We start from the raw sequence: 18,729 nt of genomic DNA on the forward strand, positions 1-18,729 counted from the left end.
TCAAAAAATGTATGAAAACACAAAATGGAAACTGGTCAGGGACGTTGACAGCAACCCTGACAGTTGCTTTAATGTTCCAATAATGTCTTGATTTTGTTCTACATGTGATGCCAATCTCCTGTGTTTTCCGCATGTCCAGACTACATATTGCTGTAGAAATACAGCAAAGGTTTCTTCCAAAGAAAACACCAGGCCACTAGAATCTTCAAAAAACTAGTGTGAAGGTGTTATGTGCACTGTGCATCAGCAAGAAAGAGCACCACTGTAAAACATGGTGGTGGAAAACATAACCAACGTTCACAATGAGTCCAAGCATGTTTGAATGTCAACAAGAGAATAGCCTCAACCAGTAGATAATTAAGCTTTTTGAATGGCAAGAGTGCAAAACTAGATCTGAGAAAATTTACTGGGACATTTGAAGATGTTTTAAGGTCAAGAGTTGTCCTCATAAGCTGATTGATTGTAATAACTTTGCAAGATAGAGTAGGAAGATATAACCAAATCATGAAGTTGCAGGGTGATTTACTCCAGCCAAAGAAGACTGAATGTTGAAATAAATCAAAAGGTATAAGGTCTCAGATACCTTAACCTTAAGCAAAGATGTGTATACTTCTGAGAGTTGAATACACTTCTACTACTAGTGGCAATGAAGGTAGTAGATGAAGATTAGATTTTCTTGAATGGGCACCAAGACAACTGTGGTACAAAGCAGACAAACATACCGGCAAATTTTACTTTATCAGACAACTTATCTTGTCTTACCTGTTGGCTGAGAGGTGAACTGATGTAAAGCTGCCCCTTCTTCTGTCATATTTTTGACACTGCTGAATGGTTTGGAGATGGTGTAATGGTCACTGCGCTCCCCTGTGAGAAGGTCTCCATGCTCTTTTAAGAGCCTGTGCATCTTCTCGATATAATGGTTCAACTCGTGATCCCATTGGAACTGTGAAGATTGCTGGAACTTTGGTTTAGGTACACAATGCGCAATAGAAAAATCCCGTACCCTGCCTTCACCTACACCTATACTTCTAGTCTTGATGGGATCAGGAAGACGAGATGGTCCGGAAGCCATATTGCGTGTTTGCAGTCCAACAAGGAAATTCTCATAAATGTTTGTTAACCCAACACCACAGTCTCTGGTTGCCTTGATCACCGTGTCTGGTAGTAGTTTTGAATAACACTCTGAATTTGCAGTATTTACACCAACTGTACGAGTTTCTGTTGTGCAAATAATCCCTCCAACCCCACTGCCAACCGATACGGTCCGAGTGAAGGTGTGAGTGGTGTTAGTATGCTTGTCGTGCTTTCTGAGGAGTGTGTTAGTGCTGGAGTCATTGCTGAAGGTGTGACTGGTGTTGGTGAAGCGAGACACTGAACTGGATACTGTGTTAGTACGCTGTGAAGCCATTTGGGGCGATACCATTATTCCCAGATCAACTCCTCTAACTGAATCTGTGGTGATACCTTGTGAAATCATTTCCTTTGCGTTGCAAACTGTGAAGTCAACTGAATATCCCCCACAAGCCACAGAATGACACTTCACTTTTTCTTTCGTAAACATTAGATCTTCTACTTGCAACTCTGTATTGGTTTCGGCATCAGAAAGCTTTATCTCTGTCCCAACTCCGACTGTGCTTGTGGAAACCTGCATTCCAACAGCCTTATCACTGGTCTCTTTTTGCTCCCTGACCTCCCAGTGGCTCATGGGCACATCTAGGCCTGTACATGCATCCTTCATTTCCAGCCTGCAAGATACGCCCACAGTTTTAGCTTCTGTTGTATCTCCTGTGCTGGCGTCTTGAAACTCTTTGTGATTGCCAACTCCCAGACTTTTAGTGGACGGTGTTGTTGTTGTTCCCACACTTACAGCATGGGGCTTAGCAAAGCAGGCCTTGTCCACTCGGTTCCTGGCTCCTGCAGCTTGAAGTTCCAATTTCAGGTGGGTCAGCTGCATCTGAAGAGCTGATTCTTTTAATTCTGTTTCTAATTGGGTGATCCTCTCCTTCAAGGCAGCATTAAGTAGTTGTTGGGCTTCAAGTTCTGCTTCTTGTTTTGTGTGAATTCCAAGACTAACCTCAGTCACTTCTGTTGCAACTGATCTGGTCTCTACCGGGTCTGTGTGCACACATTTATTTTCTTTGGAGGTTTTAGATAAAGCCCTTTTCACGTCAACATCAGTTTCAAAGCAAGTAGACTTAGTAGTCTTTTCTTGCAATGGACTACAGCTTTTTTCTTGCCATGCAAGCAAATGTCCGCTTTTGATGGTTCTTTCCAATGCCTGCATCTCTTCAGAGAGTTGTCTGAATTCTCTGAAGTCACTGTGACTACTTTCTCTGGTGCCTTCGAGTTCTGCCTCAGTGTGCTGTTTATTCTCGAAGTCAAACCCTTTGCAGGTCATGTCATTTATACTTTTGTTGTCAACTAGCTGAGATACCAACTGCCTCTTTTCTTCCCGAAGGACTGAGATTTTGACCTGAAGTATGGGAATAATTTTCACTTGCTCCTCCAACTCCTTCAGCTTTTTTAGAGCTACCACCATCTGGTCACGGACATGTTGTAGGTGCATAGACCCAAAGCTTGTAACTGGAGTACTTCTGCCAGAGCTCTGTGGGCTTGACTTCAGGCACCCTGTGCTACCTCTGCTTCCCAGGGATGGGGTAAGGTGAGAATTAACATCATCAGCAGGCTTGTTCTGATTATAGGCACCCAGGCCAGTGAAGGGTGAGTGAGACCCAGCAGGGCTTATGCCTCCAAAGCTGGCAAGTCGACGACGGGGAAGGGGCTGAGGTGGAGACTGGCTTATGTGTTTATGGGTCTCCAAGGCTGTCTGTTCTATCCCAGGGGACCGTTGTTGTGGAGTTACATTTCTCTCAGCCTGTTGAGGTTTTGATTCTTTGGGTCGTTGAAAGTTGCCCGAACCTTCAACTTTGGAACGTCTGTCATCCAATAAGGAACTATGCGGTGGAGGTAGTGGAGGTCTACCTTTAGCTGTAGAAGACATGCCCAGCAATCTCATATCATCGTCACCAGGTGACTCAGCAGAATGCCCCCGGCCACTTGAAACACCAGGCTGTGTTTTTTCCATTTCATGGAGAGCCACTCTGGGCCTCCTCCTCAGGCTTAGTCGCTTAATGGTGATGCTGTTTTGGATACAGTCCAAGTCCAACTGATAATGGGATTCACTTCCTTGGTATTCAGGAATACAGTCTTCAGTGTTTTGACCTGTTGGGTCAAGAGTTGCACTTTACTTTTCTCTAACATGTAAATACATTTCTAAAAAGAACTAAAAAGTAACCATTTAGAGAAAAAACACAAGCAAATTGGAATAAACAGATAAGTAAACATTGCATACATTTAATTTTTAGGTTTAATATAATAATATATAGTTTATTTTTTCTTACCTCAGCACGGTATACTCCTCTAGGCACATTTCTATTCAAATTAAAAGTCTTCTTCCACCTTGAACTGCTTTTGACTATAATCTTTGTTAGCCTATCCCACCAGAGGAGGAGGGACAGAGGAAGACTTTCCACTCATACAGACGCTTTTTTTGAGCAGCCATTCCTTTCCAAAATGGTACGTCTCTCTACATAAACTGAATCCGCTCTATAATTACTGTAAAACTCTCCCTCTAAATGCCCAACCATTCTCTGTCTTGGCAGTTATTTCTAACCGCAGACATTCCACAATTATTTTAGACAGTGAGTAAACAACAAGGAGAGCAACTGCATGAAACTATACACTTGCAGTTCGTTGCATTCACATTTAATTAGCAAATTCTGGGTCAAACAAGAGAATTTCAATTCACTCTAAGCTTGGAATAGCAATCAATTATGCAATAACTGAATGCACATGCAACACATAAACATGTACACATCGTTCAGAAATGATTACACGCTGTAAAATAATATAAAATCAAAAGTTACCTGGCACATTTCTCAGGATGCAATTCCTTTGAGCCATAATGTCCTTTTATGTCCAATCCAAACTCCATCTGAATCTATAAATACTGTGCAAACAAATATACAACACACACACTTTGCTTTACATCACAGTTATTAGCCCTTCCTCTCACTACCTCACTTCTATGTTCACTTTCTCTCTCCAAACCCAGGTTCAATAACAGCTAACTGTACAATGCTTGCATAGAGGAAATGCAATACCTGACAAGGCCACATGATAGCTAATTCTGCAAAACTGCTCTGAGGAACAGGCTAAGACTCATGGCACAACTGCGACACTATGCCATATCAATTTCCCATTTGTAAGCAGCTTCTGCTCTCAGCATTTAAAGCACTGAAGAAGGCCTCCCTTTAGATTTTATATGGCATTAATTAAAGACTTAGTCAAAGAGTGTAGGAAATATTGTAAACCTCCTAAAAATGCAAGGCTAAGAACTAATGCAAATTGGGTGAAATTCAGTGCTTACGGAGGAAATTCTAATAACGTGTATGACGATATAACAAAGGTGAATAACAAGAAAATGCATTGTATGGTTTATGATTTTTTTATTTAAATGTATGATGAGGAAATATATGATTTGAAATAAAGGACATTTGCAAGAAAGCATCAGCCAAAAGAACACCAAAATCAACAATAATTCAAAATCAGAAAAAATGGATAGCACCACCCTCTACAGCCATCACTGTCAAAAAGGTTGGTCTGTCTGTTCATTTCTCTTTTCTCTTGCATGCAAGTCTGTGTCCCTGTCTGCCATGTGGTTTTCAAACCTGCCTTCAGAAATACTTGTCAGCTGGCTACTCACAGCCCGGGCCTATTCTTTTTCAGTCGGATGAAGACCAGGGAAACTTTCTCCAAAGCTTTATGAGCAAATTGTAAATAAAATTTTATTACTTAAATATCTCAAGTCTGCTTTTGGTCCCAGTATCCTACAGATACAAGATGAAGTGCCAACATTATTATACCAAAAACATTCTTAATATTCAAGGGGGTGTGCAGATGTAAACACTTTGAATTGAGTGACTTTTCAAAATATGTCACTTGGTGCCGTATTTTGATGTCATCAAGTGACCATGTGCAATTTCATCTGTAGCCTCTTTGATGGTAGAAGTCAGAGAGGACCGTCAGACTGGTTTAATAATAACTTCTTTACTCAGGGGGTCATCTCTAAACACTACCAGTGGTGTGTTAAATGATGCTCAGAAATATGACCTCATTACGGTCAGATCACACTTTGACCAAGACTTGTGCAAAAGGCCTCCATCAGGAGGTTACATTCAGGAATAAAATTATATCCTGCTGATGATGATCATCTGATTTTCAAACGATTTTCAAGTGCAATATTTGTGGCTATTAGGCTGTTATGATGAACTGTTTGTCAATACATGGTCCCCGATTTTTTAAAATCCTTTTGTAAAATGTTAAAAGAAGTGCTGGATTGACCTGAGTTTCCCCTGCTTTATAAGCCAATGAGTAGCAAAGCGCTGCCCCTCCACCACTTGTTGCTGTTTCACGTGGAGGAAAAAAGGGGGTCACACATTTCCGCTTCAATTACAAGAAAACATTCACTACTTTAATGTAGATCGAGTCAGTTACATGGCAGTTATGGTGTGGAAACCAAAGTAGTGCTTGCAGTCACTCATTAAAATAATGCAGAGGTGAAGCTATTATTATCTTCTCCTCTGGTAAACAGCAAACTGCAGACAGGCTACCGGAGCAGATAGCCTGACTGATTAAGCAGCTAATATTGGCATGGTGTTTTGCTTATAAATCTTTAACAAGAGCAGACCAGTAAAAACATACATTGTTCTGTACAATTTGCATGTTTTCTTGAACAGTATAGCAGAAAATAACAGTCATATAAGTTTTGTTTGGGTGCAGTTATTAAAATTACAATACGTGACCCCATGAGGGATTAAGCGTGTCAGAAAATGGATGGATGGATGGATCTATATCTATATATATCTATCTATATATATCTATCTATATATATATCTATATATATCTATATATATCTATATCTATATATCTATATAATATATATATATATATATATATATATATATATATATATATATATATATATATATATATATATATATATATATATATATATATATATACTGCTTGAGTGCATGAAAATAGTTTTAAATCTAAACACAACACGGTTATGAATAATTTTGGGCTTAACTTTATACCAGGCTCATTCCTACAGATGAGTGTTGGTCAAAGCCTGCCTTCCCACTGGGATCAATACAACATTCATTAGTTTTCCTTGTATTAACAAATTATGTTAATTATTTTTTAATAAAAGGTAGACAATGGTAAATCTCCTATTGCATTTTATCGTAGTACCTAATCGTGCATTTGTCTTTTTTCCTTCCTCTTTAAAATTAAAAATGCAACCAACAGAACTTTTGTTTTGTCACGACAGAGTTACTATCATGAAACATTCACGAGCAATGAAGCTGTTCTGAATAATGCAAGATTATGTGGATCCAACGTCATTGTTTCAAAACATAGTGGTTATAAAGCATGAATGCCGCCTAAACCTAATGCCTCATTATGAACTAAAATTGCATGGTTAAGTTATGACAGACATAACAGGTTTAAACCACTGAAGGACAACCACGTACAACCGATTTCCCGATGGAGTTTGGTGCTTTGAAAATGTTTTACTTGAACGGTCACTCACCTACGCAGCACCAGGTGCACAGAAGATGGAGACTCGCGGTTCATTAGGGTGATGATGCAGAACCTAGAGCTTCAGTTTTTAAATAACTCAGCACTTGGAAAAAGTCAAACAGCGCCGTCAGTGTGTGGATGCAACCTCTACGTTTCCGCATTTCGTCTTTCCTCGTACCTTTTTTGCCTATTAAACTTCACTTCAGGAAAGTTTTCTCTAGGAATAGGTTCATCACTGCGCCTGCGTAGTCGACAGGTGTCGCCGGCTGGGAGGCATGATTCAGGTGATGAGCAGCGGTCGCAGTAAAATATTCATCAGTTCTGTTCCCATCTTAGATTACAAAGCAGGTGTTGTCTGTGTGGCTCTGCTGTGTGAAGACATGGTCATCATTCCATGGCATAACATGGCGAGAAACTAAAACTCTCAAAAATAAAAGTCAGTTATTTGTCCAAATCTTCTTTCATTATCATAATGATAGTAATAATCCATCTTGATTTCCCACTTACTGCCCCTGGAGCGGTAACAGGCCAGCATTAACAGCGACATCGTGTGGTCACACTTTGGAAATACGTGCATGAAACTTTTTTTTTTGTTCCATTGAGGTGTAATGTTTTTAGTTATATTTATTTTATTTTAACGGGTCCTACTTGTGTTTTTTTAGAAGTTGTTTGATTAGTTAAAATAATTTGTCTGCTTTTTAAACCATTCTTTTTGGCGTACCTATACAGAGTTGTTGCTTGTTAGCTTTTTTTTAAAAAAAAAAAAAAAAGAAAATCCCATCCACAAATTCACTTTCATCCTGATCCTGGAAATATCAGTGATTCATTACCTCGTGGTGGTCATGAAGGCGTTTCTAGGGTTGTGTGTAGTTCAAAGTTCAGTCTAAGATTTGTGTTGTGAAACGGGTCCTCGAGCTGTTTTGTGTTGAGACTTTGACTCGAACGATCCTATGATCCATGCTGATCATGTGTCCTTGCACCATTTCATTTTTGCATAACAAAAAGATGGGGCACAGACCTGATAATTTGCAAGTAGGGTTACCACACTGACTCGAAAGGCCTCAAGGCGTCTTGTTACGTTGCATAGCACAGAATGCATTTAAAATGGAGTGGAGTGTCCAAAAACAATGAACCTCCAGGTTCAAACTTTACACTTTTTGGAATAATGCTGTTAAAAGCAACGTTTCAGCAGCTTTTGGATATCTATGCATATTCTTTCAAGCATTGTCAAAACTTGTCTTCATATCGTCCCATATAGCTTTTCAACATTTCCATTAAATTAGCCCAAAAAAATGTTTTAAATCTTTTCACATGCGTAAGAGCTCCTTTAAAACTTGCTAATAAGTTGAAGAAACGTGGAACTTCATATACTGAGAGTTTGTTGGGATAATGGAAATCAGTATGGATGGTTAAATCATGTTGCTTCATCTGGAATACCTTTAGACGTCAGCAGGTTGAACACACTGAAAAGATCCCCGCTCTAAAGAGTAAAACTGTATTTAAATCATGACAGTTCAGCTTGAAAGAAAACAAATCTTTAACCTTACTCAAAACGATTGAATCAGGCTGAGGCTATGGCCACTTTAAAACTTTTGAAAATGCTCCCTATCTTTGAACTTTGTTCTTTTGAGCCGGGCAGTCACAGAGTTGATGAAATCGACCCCTACCTGTTAGACGTGCCACTTGTGATTGGCTGGCAGAGCTGCACGCCCCTCTAACATCTCCTTTCTTTGTTCTAGAGTCCACTTTTAACTTCGGACCCGCTCTTACCTCGTCCCCTTTCAGCAGCAGGTCGCAGTGCTAGCCGGACAGCAAGAATGTCTGATAGAGGAGCTTTCGATACCAATGTGGTGACCCTCACCAGGTTTGTTCTGGAGGAAGGCAGGAAGGCCCAAGGGACAGGAGAACTGACAACCCTGCTGAACTCCATCTGTACTGCTGTCAAAGCTATTTCTTCTGCAGTCAGGAAGGCTGGGCTTGCTAACCTGTGAGTAGCATTTGCTTTTTTTAATCAAAGCAATGCACTACTGCAAAGTCTGTAGTATGCATTTCTTGGAAACTTACACTTTTGCATGATTAAATTGCAGTTATCTGTTGAATTGCTAAATTTTGGACAGGATGAAAGCACATAAAACAAGTTGAAAAGAGAGTCAGTTGTTAAATATAAAGACCTAAATAGGGGAAGCATGGAAATCAACATGCAGTTTGGACCTGTCCTCTGGTCAAAGGTAAACTCTAAACATGCCGTTCAGTGCAGAGGGTGAGAACGTTTACTGCATAGACATTTCTTTGCTTCATTTCCAGACTTACATTGCAATGGAAAGTTTTGATTTATTAATGTAAAGGTCTAGCTTTTGCCTTAAAGATAATTCTGTTTTTCTTTTCTCCTTGGGAAGATATGGGATCGCTGGAAGCACCAATGTGACGGGCGACCAGGTGAAGAAGCTGGACGTTCTGTCCAATGACCTGGTGATCAACATGATCAAGTCATCCTTCACCTCCTGCGTCCTGGTCTCAGAGGAAGATGAGAAAGCCATCATTGTGGAGCCAGATAAAAGAGTATGTGTGTAGTTATGTTTGTCTTGGCAGAGTTGGAAATCCCCCTTTTTCCCCCCTTTAGAAATCACAGCTTTATTGTTTGTTCATACAGGGAAAATACATCGTCTGCTTTGATCCACTGGATGGTTCTTCCAACATCGACTGTCTTGTCTCCATTGGGACAATCTTTGCCATCTACAGAAAGGTCAGTGACTCTGCTGCCTTTCAAACACATACAAATTATCTAATCATATCATTGTTCACCAAAGGATACAGCTGTGGAGGTTTTTTGAAGACATGTTCAAGACATGCAGGTTTCTTACATGTGAGAATTGACCTGCAGGAACAACTGCAGCTTTCCAAATGTGGCCCGATGTTGGTGTTGCAGCTCCTCCTAGTGGTAGAAGTATAGCAACTAATTGAAGAGTCCAGCTACTGCTCTAGTTTTTTTTTTCAATAAAAAAATACAATCCATATTTACAGTACACTGCCTATGTTCACCCTGAAACTTTCTCACATGTTATCTCATTAAAACCCCAAACATCAGTGTGGTTTAGTGGCATTTTACCTGACAGTCCAACACTAGCTGGTGCAGAAATGTGAAATGGAAGGAAAATTATAGATTGTTTAATTCATAGATATAGAAATATGTTTTACGACTGAAAAGCTATGGCGTGCATTGATATTCAACACCCTTCACTATGGTAAACCTTAAAAGTCAATAGTAATTATATGCCTTTAGAAGTCCCCTAATTAGTAAATGGAGTCCAGCTCTGTGTTATTCAATCTCAGTTTAAATAGATCTGTTCTGTGAAGACCTCAGACGTTTGTTTTGGTAGTTAAAAATCTAATTAGGAAAGGAATCATAGTAAATTCAGATCTAAAAAAGCATGGCTTTCACATTTCACCTGACATTGTCTAATTTAAAATTTTAATGGTTTTGCACGCTCTCAGCTTTTGAATTATGCCTCAAAAATTTAAATGAACACTTAACTTGCATTACCAGAACTACATCCTTGTTATCACATTGGTTTTCCCATTCAGCCATGCTATTTCCTGAAGATTATCCCCACTTTCCCCAGACCACAGATGGGGAGCCTTGTGAGCAGGATGCTCTACAGCCCGGCAGAAAAATCGTAGCCGCTGGTTACGCCCTGTACGGCAGCGCCACCATGATGGTCATCTCCACTGGTCAGGGTGTGAACGGCTTCATGCTGGACCCGGTAAGACTTGAGATTTTACTGGAATTGCACGTTCCTTGACTTCCTCCAGTATGTCTAGAAACAACACTAAAATTTCACTTTTTCTGTGCTTATGCACTCTTTTTAGGCAATTGGTGAGTTCATTTTGGTGGATAGAGACGTGAAGATCAAGAAAAAGGGTAAAATCTACAGCTTGAACGAAGGATACGCGCAGCATTTCTACCCAGATGTGACGGAGTACCTTCATAAGAAGAAACACCCAGAGGTAAGGCCAGTGAAAGTACAGCCCACCCAATGAGACAATGATCATGTACTGATTTCTATATTTCTTATGTACAAAAAGTAGACATAATTGCGGAATCTGTATATATATTTTCTAGGATGGTTCTGCACCATATGGGAGCAGATATATTGGTTCAATGGTGGCAGATGTTCATCGGACACTGGTGTATGGTGGGATCTTCTTATATCCTGCTAATGTCAAGAGTCCAAAGGGCAAGGTGAGAAAGCAGAGATTCTAAAAAGCAAATGCTTTCTTCGGATAATCTGTCTTAAAACTGATGTAAAATGCAGGCAAAGACAATTCTCCTGGCTTGTTTGTTTAGCTGAGGCTGCTGTACGAATGCAACCCCATGGCCTTCATCATGGAGCAGGCGGGAGGCAAGGCCACTACTGGGTCACAGAACATTTTGGACATCCAGCCCACCAACATCCACCAGAGAGTCCCTGTGGTCTTGGGATCCCCCGATGATGTGCAAGAGTACATTTCCATCTACAAGAAGCATAACAAATGAGGTACTCAGCACTTAAAGAATTCTCAGACGTCAACAGGAATATTCCTCATACTTCTGTTAATTTCCCTCTGTTGTCTTTGTCAGGTTGAATCTGATGGTCAGGACTGACGAAACAGCCAAGATCCATAACTCCTTCATCAGGACAGCCGTTTTGTTTTTGCCCAGTCCCAATGCTGCACTGATAAAGGGACCAAAACCTTCACTGTATTTACACACACTCTGCTTCAAATTGTGCTGTTCTCAAAGAGATACCCTGTATTTTTTAAATAAAATGCTGATTAAATGATGGTCATGAATCACAGAGTTTCATGAATGCAATTTGTTCGTACTGGTTGTTCTGTAAGTAAGGAAAATGATCTATCTATCCATTCATATAACTGCGTAATCCTAGTTAGTTTGGAGACCAGTGTCCACCTTCCATGTTTGTAGGTAGGAGATGTGTCACACCTTCTATAGACAAGGGATTTCTGTCAGATATATAAGTCGCTTGTATGCCTATAATGATTTCACTCCACAGTACCTTGCAAAAGTGCTCAATCCAGAACTGTTCTGTTTATTTTTTTCAGTTTAACAACCACAAGTTCACATGCCTTTAACTAAGATTATAAATTAGGATTTTCCTTTTTACAAATAGAAGTCAGGAAAGTGTTAGATGTATTTGTTAGTAGAGCCACCTTTAGTTGCAAATACAGCTGCAAGTCTTTTGATGTTTGTTCCCTGCCAACTTTGAACATCCACCTACCATTCACCCATGCTTCTTTGTAGAAAAGTTCAATTACAGTCAGATCGGACGGAGAGCATCTGTTTCAAATCTTGCCACATATTCTCACTTGGCAGCATCCTCACAGTCTGATGCTGCCACCATATTTCATTAATCTGTTCAGGTGAATGTACAGTGGCGGTTCTTTGCCACACGGTATTTTACTGAAGACGTTTTTGGTCTCATCTACCTGGACCACTTTCTTGTACAAGATTGCTATCTCCAATACATGGCTTGTGGGAGACTTGATTCTGGACTTCTTGTGGCTTTTTTCACTGATGACTTTCATCTTCCATAAGAGACAAATTTGTGAAGCGCGGGACACAAAGTTGTCCCATCAACAGAATTTCCACCTGGGAAGCAGATCTCTGCAGCTTCTTCAGAGTTACCATGGTCGGCTCCTTGTCTAGTAGATGCTCTCCTTAGTTTTGGTCGATAGCCAAGTCCTGTTACGTTATTGTCATGCCATACTCTTTTATTTATTTATTTACAATAATGACAGATGTCATTAAACCTTCTACATTATAATCCCCATTTACACACATATTAATATAGCACTTAGTCATCTATCAAGGCTAAACTTGCCTTGAAGGTATGTTGGTGAAGATTCTCAGTCATCCAGATCATGATCAATCCAAAAAAATGGTAGAAAATAAAACCGCTAGACTGAAGCTGAATACGTTTTGCTTCCCATCCAGGAAGCTTTCTCAATTCAAAATGTCTGGAGTAGTGTCGATTTCCAAGCTGTATAGACCTGCTGGCGAGGCCTCATTAGAGCAATTTCACTCCTGATCAGACCTGTACCTTACTGGATCTTTCTACAACCTACTTTAAGTTCAGAGATCACTTTTACAGCATGTTGTGCTACAAGATGTCCAGTCACAGATTGTGGCCAATCTTTACATGGAGGAAAAGCCTTGGACTCTTTCAGAGGAACACCCCCAAGCCACTGGTTCAGACATGTGGATGACACTTGGGTTAAAATCCAGGCTAAAGAAGTAGAAGCTTTCACTAGACACATCAACCCAGTGGACAACAGCATCCAGTTTACCAGAGAGGATGCCAACGGCAACAAGCTACCTTTTCTGGGCTGTTTGGTGAGCATGGAAGGAAACGGAAACCTCAACATGGAAGACTACAGGAAACCCACTCACACAGACCAATATCTTCATTTTGATTCTCAACGCTCAATGTAACACAAACCTTCAGTCGTCAGAACTTTACACCATTGAGGTTGTCTCAGGTTTCAACTTTCAAAATCTTAGAACACATCTATAGGTTTGATTCCTGCCAAGTTTGACCCCAATTCACACCTCCATGCATGTGACCACAACATTTCTCCAGTGAGCCAGGCAGACGATGACCCTAACGACTCTCCATCGTTGGGGGCAATCAGTTCCTGGTGAATATAAGCTCTAATTAGGCCTCCAGACATTTTGAATTTAGAAAGCTTCCTGGATGCTTCAGAATGGAAGTCCAGTTGTTTTATTTATTTATTTATTTTTACCTTTTTTCGGACTGACCTTGAAGGACACTAGTGTATTTCAAGCTGGGCGGTGTCAGTGAATTATTTACATGACAATTTAATTAAAAACCATGGTGCATGACGTTTTACTCATTATGGATCTAATACATAAATTACAGATGTTTGGTGTAGTTCGTGGTCAGTAAGTAATAAGTATTACGGCCACTCTTTCATTATATGGAGAACCATTTGTGCGGATCAACCAACATTCTGAGAGTTAATGTTCATAACTACCAGTAAAAAACATTTATGTTTTTTCATATCATTATGACATTTTGGCTGCGACAGACTGGCGACCTGTCCAGGGTGTACCCCGCCTCTCTCCTATTGAAATGCTGGAGATAGACACCAGCACCCCTCGCGACCCCATGAGGGATAAAGCGAGTAAGAAAATGAATGGATGGATGGATGGATGGATGGATGACACTTTGGATGATATAAGGAGATGAGCCAGTTATACATGACTATTTCTTTCACATTTTATGCTTCATACTTCCTACTGCTGATGATTTTGAAATCAGAAAGAGACCCTGATCAGTCCTGAAGATCTATGGGGACAGACAACGACATTAAGCTCAACTTCGGTTGACTCAAAAGGCCCCTGTCATCAATCACGCTGCTTTAGAGAAGAAGTCAATAAGGGCCACAGAACAAGAAAACCTGAAAATGCACACTGTGTTTTTTTTCCCATGTCGTGCTTTGGCTTCTACGAATAGAGAAAATAATCTCCATATGAAAGATTTTTTCCCCACATTAAAAAAAAAACAATAATTACAGGAAACTGCACTGAAATGTAAAGACCATATCCTTGCTTTTCCTCTGGCGACATTAAAAAGTGTGACTCATATAAGACTTTATTTCAACTGAACATAACTGTCAACGGTTAATTGGAGACGAGACGCTTCCCAAAGAACTCCTCTGTGTGTGTGTGTGTGTATATATGGAGACAGGGAGACTGCAGAATAATTCATGTAAATCTGGCTCAGTGAAAGGAGTCCACTTTTTTTTCTTTCCTCTGAAAATGAAACCACTTCCATTTTAAAAACGTCTTTGTCTGTGTCAGCGCTCTGGAGCCGCCGCAGCGGCCATGAGACACACAAAGACTGACGCTGACATTTCAGACACCGTTGTTTATCTCAATTTCCCTCAGACTCTGTGATTATAGAGTGCAGAGTCAATATTTATATTTACAAGAAAAGCAAAAGTCGGACAGTTTGCTTTTCCCTTGCTGCTGACCGTGGCTTGCTTATGTGTACTTTGATGTCAGCTGACATGCTAAGCGTCGAGACGAATCACCTGACTGTTTATGCAGAAAAAAACAACTCATCAAAGCCTCGGAAGAAGCACAGGGATGCTAACGGATGTAACTGAACCTCAGATGATGCATTAAACTCCCATTGCACTTCAATGTATTTTGCACATTTGAAACCACAATCAAGTGTAAAAGTCTGTGTGGTCTTTTAAATATCCTTGTCCACAAGCCACTTTGGTGGTATGCCTCGCTTCACAGTTCCCTTGGAAGACCTATTCGTGTCCAAGCTTTAACTTTCTGGCTGATGTCCTGTCATGTTGCTTCAATGTTTCCACATGATGATGTTCATGAATTGCACCAGTCTCTCCTGCTGCAAAACCTCCACACAACATGATGCTGCCTTCTCCGTACTTCACAGTTGGTAAAGGTGTCATCAGATTTGCAAGCTTTCCCTTTTCCCTCCAGAGCTAACTGTGGTCATCACGATGAAACACTGGCATTTTTGTTTGATCAGATCACTGAACATTTCTCGAAATAATTAGGGTCCTTGCATGTGCCTTTTCAAACTGTAAGATGTTGTTGTTGTTGTTTTTTTATTCGGAGTAGAGGCCTTATCTGTAGAGGACTGGTTGCACTATCTTTCCAGCTTCAGCCAGCATCTTCACAACGTCTTTTGCTTTTCTTTGTGGGTTGACATGCACTTTTTGCACCCAAACAAATCCACATTAAGGACATTAAGGCTGGACATTCCCGTGGCGTTTATACTTCAATAGACCTGTTTGAACAAATGAACGTGGGACCTTCTGGAACTTGTACCTACGGATGAACCGGCTTTGTAACGGTTCACAATTCTCTTCACGATATCTTGGCTCATTTCAGTTATTTATTTATTTTATGATGTCACAGGAGGAAGTAGTTTTCCCCAGATTGTTTAAAGACATAACAATCTTAGTGTATGCAAACTTCTGACTTTGAAATAAAATCTGGCATTTGGCAAACAGGAAGAATTTAGTTAATCATAACTGACATAAACTAGAAAAAAGCTTTAGTCTGATTTAATGTCAGTGAAAAAAAAGGCAGTCTATTTACATGTGAGGGTAAATTTTTCCAGTATATATATTCGTTTATAACAATGTGCAATTAGCTTTTAAAATGTTAAACCAACGCTGCCTGGTCAGTTTTACTCTGCGACATGTCAGTACCTGTTTTGTATTCCCTTACTATCTGACTGATATTCAGCCCGTGTCCAGACAGGCTCTGTTTACTTTACACTCTGATGAAGAGCATAATGGTGGAGCGTCTGTGCTGTGTCTGAGAAGCTGACAGTTTACTCTGCAACATCAACAGCCATTCCCTGTCTCCAATACCACTTCTGTGTCAGTCGAAACTCGGTGGTGATCTTGATACATATGTCTAGAAGAAGGGAGCAACAAAATGAAAACATTCTGAAAAAAAGAACAAAACATGCCACCTTAGCTGCACACCATTGAATTTTGAGCTTTCCTCTGCTTTATGCAAAGGCGTATCCCTTCTAGATATCCACAGTTCCTTGCAAAATCTTTTTACACATTTTGTAATGTTTGGAATTTTTATTTATTTGACTGGGATTTTAATGTGATAAAGCCAGGATACGCAATACAATGCATCATAAGAAGTGTATCTTTGTAAAGTGAAAGAATAATTAGGATTCAGAGGAAAAATTATACAGTGTTGCCAAAATTGATCTAAATCCAAATGTAAAAAGTCCCCAGATGTTACCCAATTAGTGTAAAAAGTCTACCTACTTTCAATTTAGGGAAATATTAAAAAAAGAGAGACTCAGAATTATTTGCAATGGCTGTCAGATGCTGGTGTCTATTTGCACTTTTTAACTCCTCGGGGAGTGTTTGTTTGGTACATTGAGGCTTATTGCACAGTTTTCTTTACATTATTCTGCATATCGACTGCTGTTTTTCCTTCTTTTATAACTTGAACATTTTTATCTGAATGTGTCCTATTCTGAGGACTGACGAAGTTAAAGTGAAGTTTACTGTTGTAAAATGTACAGGTGGAACATAATTAGTACCGTATATGTCCAATCAATCCATCATCTATATCCACAAATCAGTGTTATCCTCAGATTGGAGGGGTCCAGACTCCTATGATCTCCACTTATGCTTTCAGTACCTCACAGAGCACTGTAAGTCAGATAGAGCCAGAGCTGAAGTTTGTGGCCTGCATGTAAACTTCATGGTTGGGGAACAACTAACATGGTGGTGGTAGCATAATGGTGTGGAGAAGCTGGCCATTTTAAGGCGAAAGTGATTAAGTTAAATACAAGGTAATGCTGCTGACCTATAAACATTTCCATGTAGCCCTGTCCATATGGAAATGTTTTTAGGTTAGAACGGAAAAGTTTTATTGTGTTTGTACTGTTTGTGTACAACACAACAGAGAATGCTTTTTCTGAAAACAGTACAATTCAAAAATAAGTTCCAGAGAGGAATGATTCAAAAAAACATCCCAATATCTGTTGTTCCTTACACATAAAAAAACAGAAACTGACTGTATGGGGAAGCCATGGCACAGAAAGGGAGTGTTTACATGTATGAGCATTTTATTGCGTTTCAAAGAACATACCGCCTACTAGTGGCGTGGCACACAATTTTTAGCATTCCTATCAATGTATTGTGCAATGAGGTTGCCATTAAAACATCATGTTAAAAGTATTAACAGAAACAATGAAGCAATCCTGTTTTAAATGGATTATTATCATGTGCACAAGGCCAAAGATCCTTAAAGCAAAGCATGTTTGCATTTTAGAATAAAATATAAGGGAATCAAGTTTAAATGTAATTGAGAATCCGTGGCATGACTTGGAAACTTCTGTTTCTGACTGTGTAGATGCAATTTGACCTATTTACGAAGAAGAGAAGGCCATAAATGTAATCTTTACAAAAAAAATTAGTGATTGTAATGTGACAAATTGTGAAAAGGTTCAGGGATTGTGAATACGTTTGCAGTGTGCTGTACATTGCCTCACATGACTTTATCTCCACTACACTGTGAGTGTTAATAGCTCTAATGTTAGACCTGAAAAGGCAGCAGTTTCTCAGATGAACAAAGAGTCAGCTCTAAAAACGGTTCCTTTGTGCCCTCTTTTGAAATCCACCTAGCTTTCAGGTCATTAACTATGTTTTCTTAAATGACTCATGTAAAACTCAATTTATGTTACCACATTTTAAATCTGGCTTCTTTTGTTTGACAGAGCTGTACCATGACATAACACAGACCTTTTATTGGACTAAAGCATAAACTCTGTTCCTCCCAGACCACCCAGAGATGAGCTAACTGCTAATCTAAATATTATAAATGTAAAGTATCCACATTTGTACCATTTGCTTCATAATGCCTCTTTTTGGCAGAAAACAAGATCATGAATTTAAAAAATCAGAAAAGCTCAAAACATAAAACTTAGACCGAATTATGTATTTGACAAAAGGGCACAAATATGCACACAAATAAAAAAAATTGACATTAGCCTAATGTTTAAAGAATCATGATACAGTGTGACCTCATAGTTATTTTCTCAAATATTTTCCATTGGATAAAAGCCATGTCTCATACTTGAACCCACATTTTTGGATGTGTTTACTTCAACTGAGAAGGAAGAACCCGTGGCCTAAAATGAAAAGGTTTGGAAAGGCTAAAGCTCTATGTATGTGCACTAAGCATATTTAGAGTGATTTTCTGTTTTAATATTATGTCTATCATGAAAAATGCAGAAAAATGCAGACAATTATGGTCCTCATTCTGGCTTTATTTGAAGTACCCTAACCTGTATGTGATTTTTTTAAAAGTGAAAATGGTTAATCAAATGTTTGTTTATTATTCTGCTATCTCATGCTTGGGTTCATATATTTTATTTCTTATTTTGTCAGAATATGTGAATTTATATATTTTTAAGCCTCCTACATTGCATTTAAAGTTTCAAGTTGTCTCCTTTTTTTTGTCAGATCCTTTCCTGCTCTAGC

General features: G+C 39.4%; 2 protein-coding genes across 2 annotated transcripts; one reads left to right on the top strand and one right to left on the bottom strand.

The window, feature by feature from the left end:
• Positions 1-700: 700 nt before the first annotated feature.
• On the bottom strand, positions 701-4,093 carry LOC118563958 (KN motif and ankyrin repeat domain-containing protein 1-like). The gene is made up of 2 exons (XM_036140430.1): positions 3,927-4,093; positions 701-3,222 (listed from the first exon to the last, which is right to left on the bottom strand). Exons 1-2 carry the CDS (start codon positions 3,961-3,963, stop codon positions 749-751), a joined length of 2,511 nt encoding a protein of 836 aa, XP_035996323.1. The 5' UTR covers positions 3,964-4,093; the 3' UTR covers positions 701-748.
• A 4,305-nt stretch (positions 4,094-8,398) lies between these two features.
• Positions 8,399-11,478, top strand: fbp1b (fructose-1,6-bisphosphatase 1b). Its single transcript, XM_012853014.3, has 8 exons — positions 8,399-8,632; positions 9,042-9,204; positions 9,296-9,388; positions 10,266-10,406; positions 10,513-10,650; positions 10,766-10,885; positions 10,991-11,180; positions 11,264-11,478. The coding sequence occupies exons 1-7, from the start codon at positions 8,463-8,465 to the stop codon at positions 11,177-11,179; spliced, it is 1,014 nt and encodes a 337-aa protein (XP_012708468.2). The 5' UTR covers positions 8,399-8,462; the 3' UTR covers position 11,180; positions 11,264-11,478.
• Positions 11,479-18,729: the final 7,251 nt, after the last annotated feature.

This window comes from Fundulus heteroclitus, chromosome 8 (genome assembly GCF_011125445.2).
Source record: "Fundulus heteroclitus isolate FHET01 chromosome 8, MU-UCD_Fhet_4.1, whole genome shotgun sequence".
NCBI lineage: Eukaryota > Metazoa > Chordata > Actinopteri > Cyprinodontiformes > Fundulidae > Fundulus > Fundulus heteroclitus.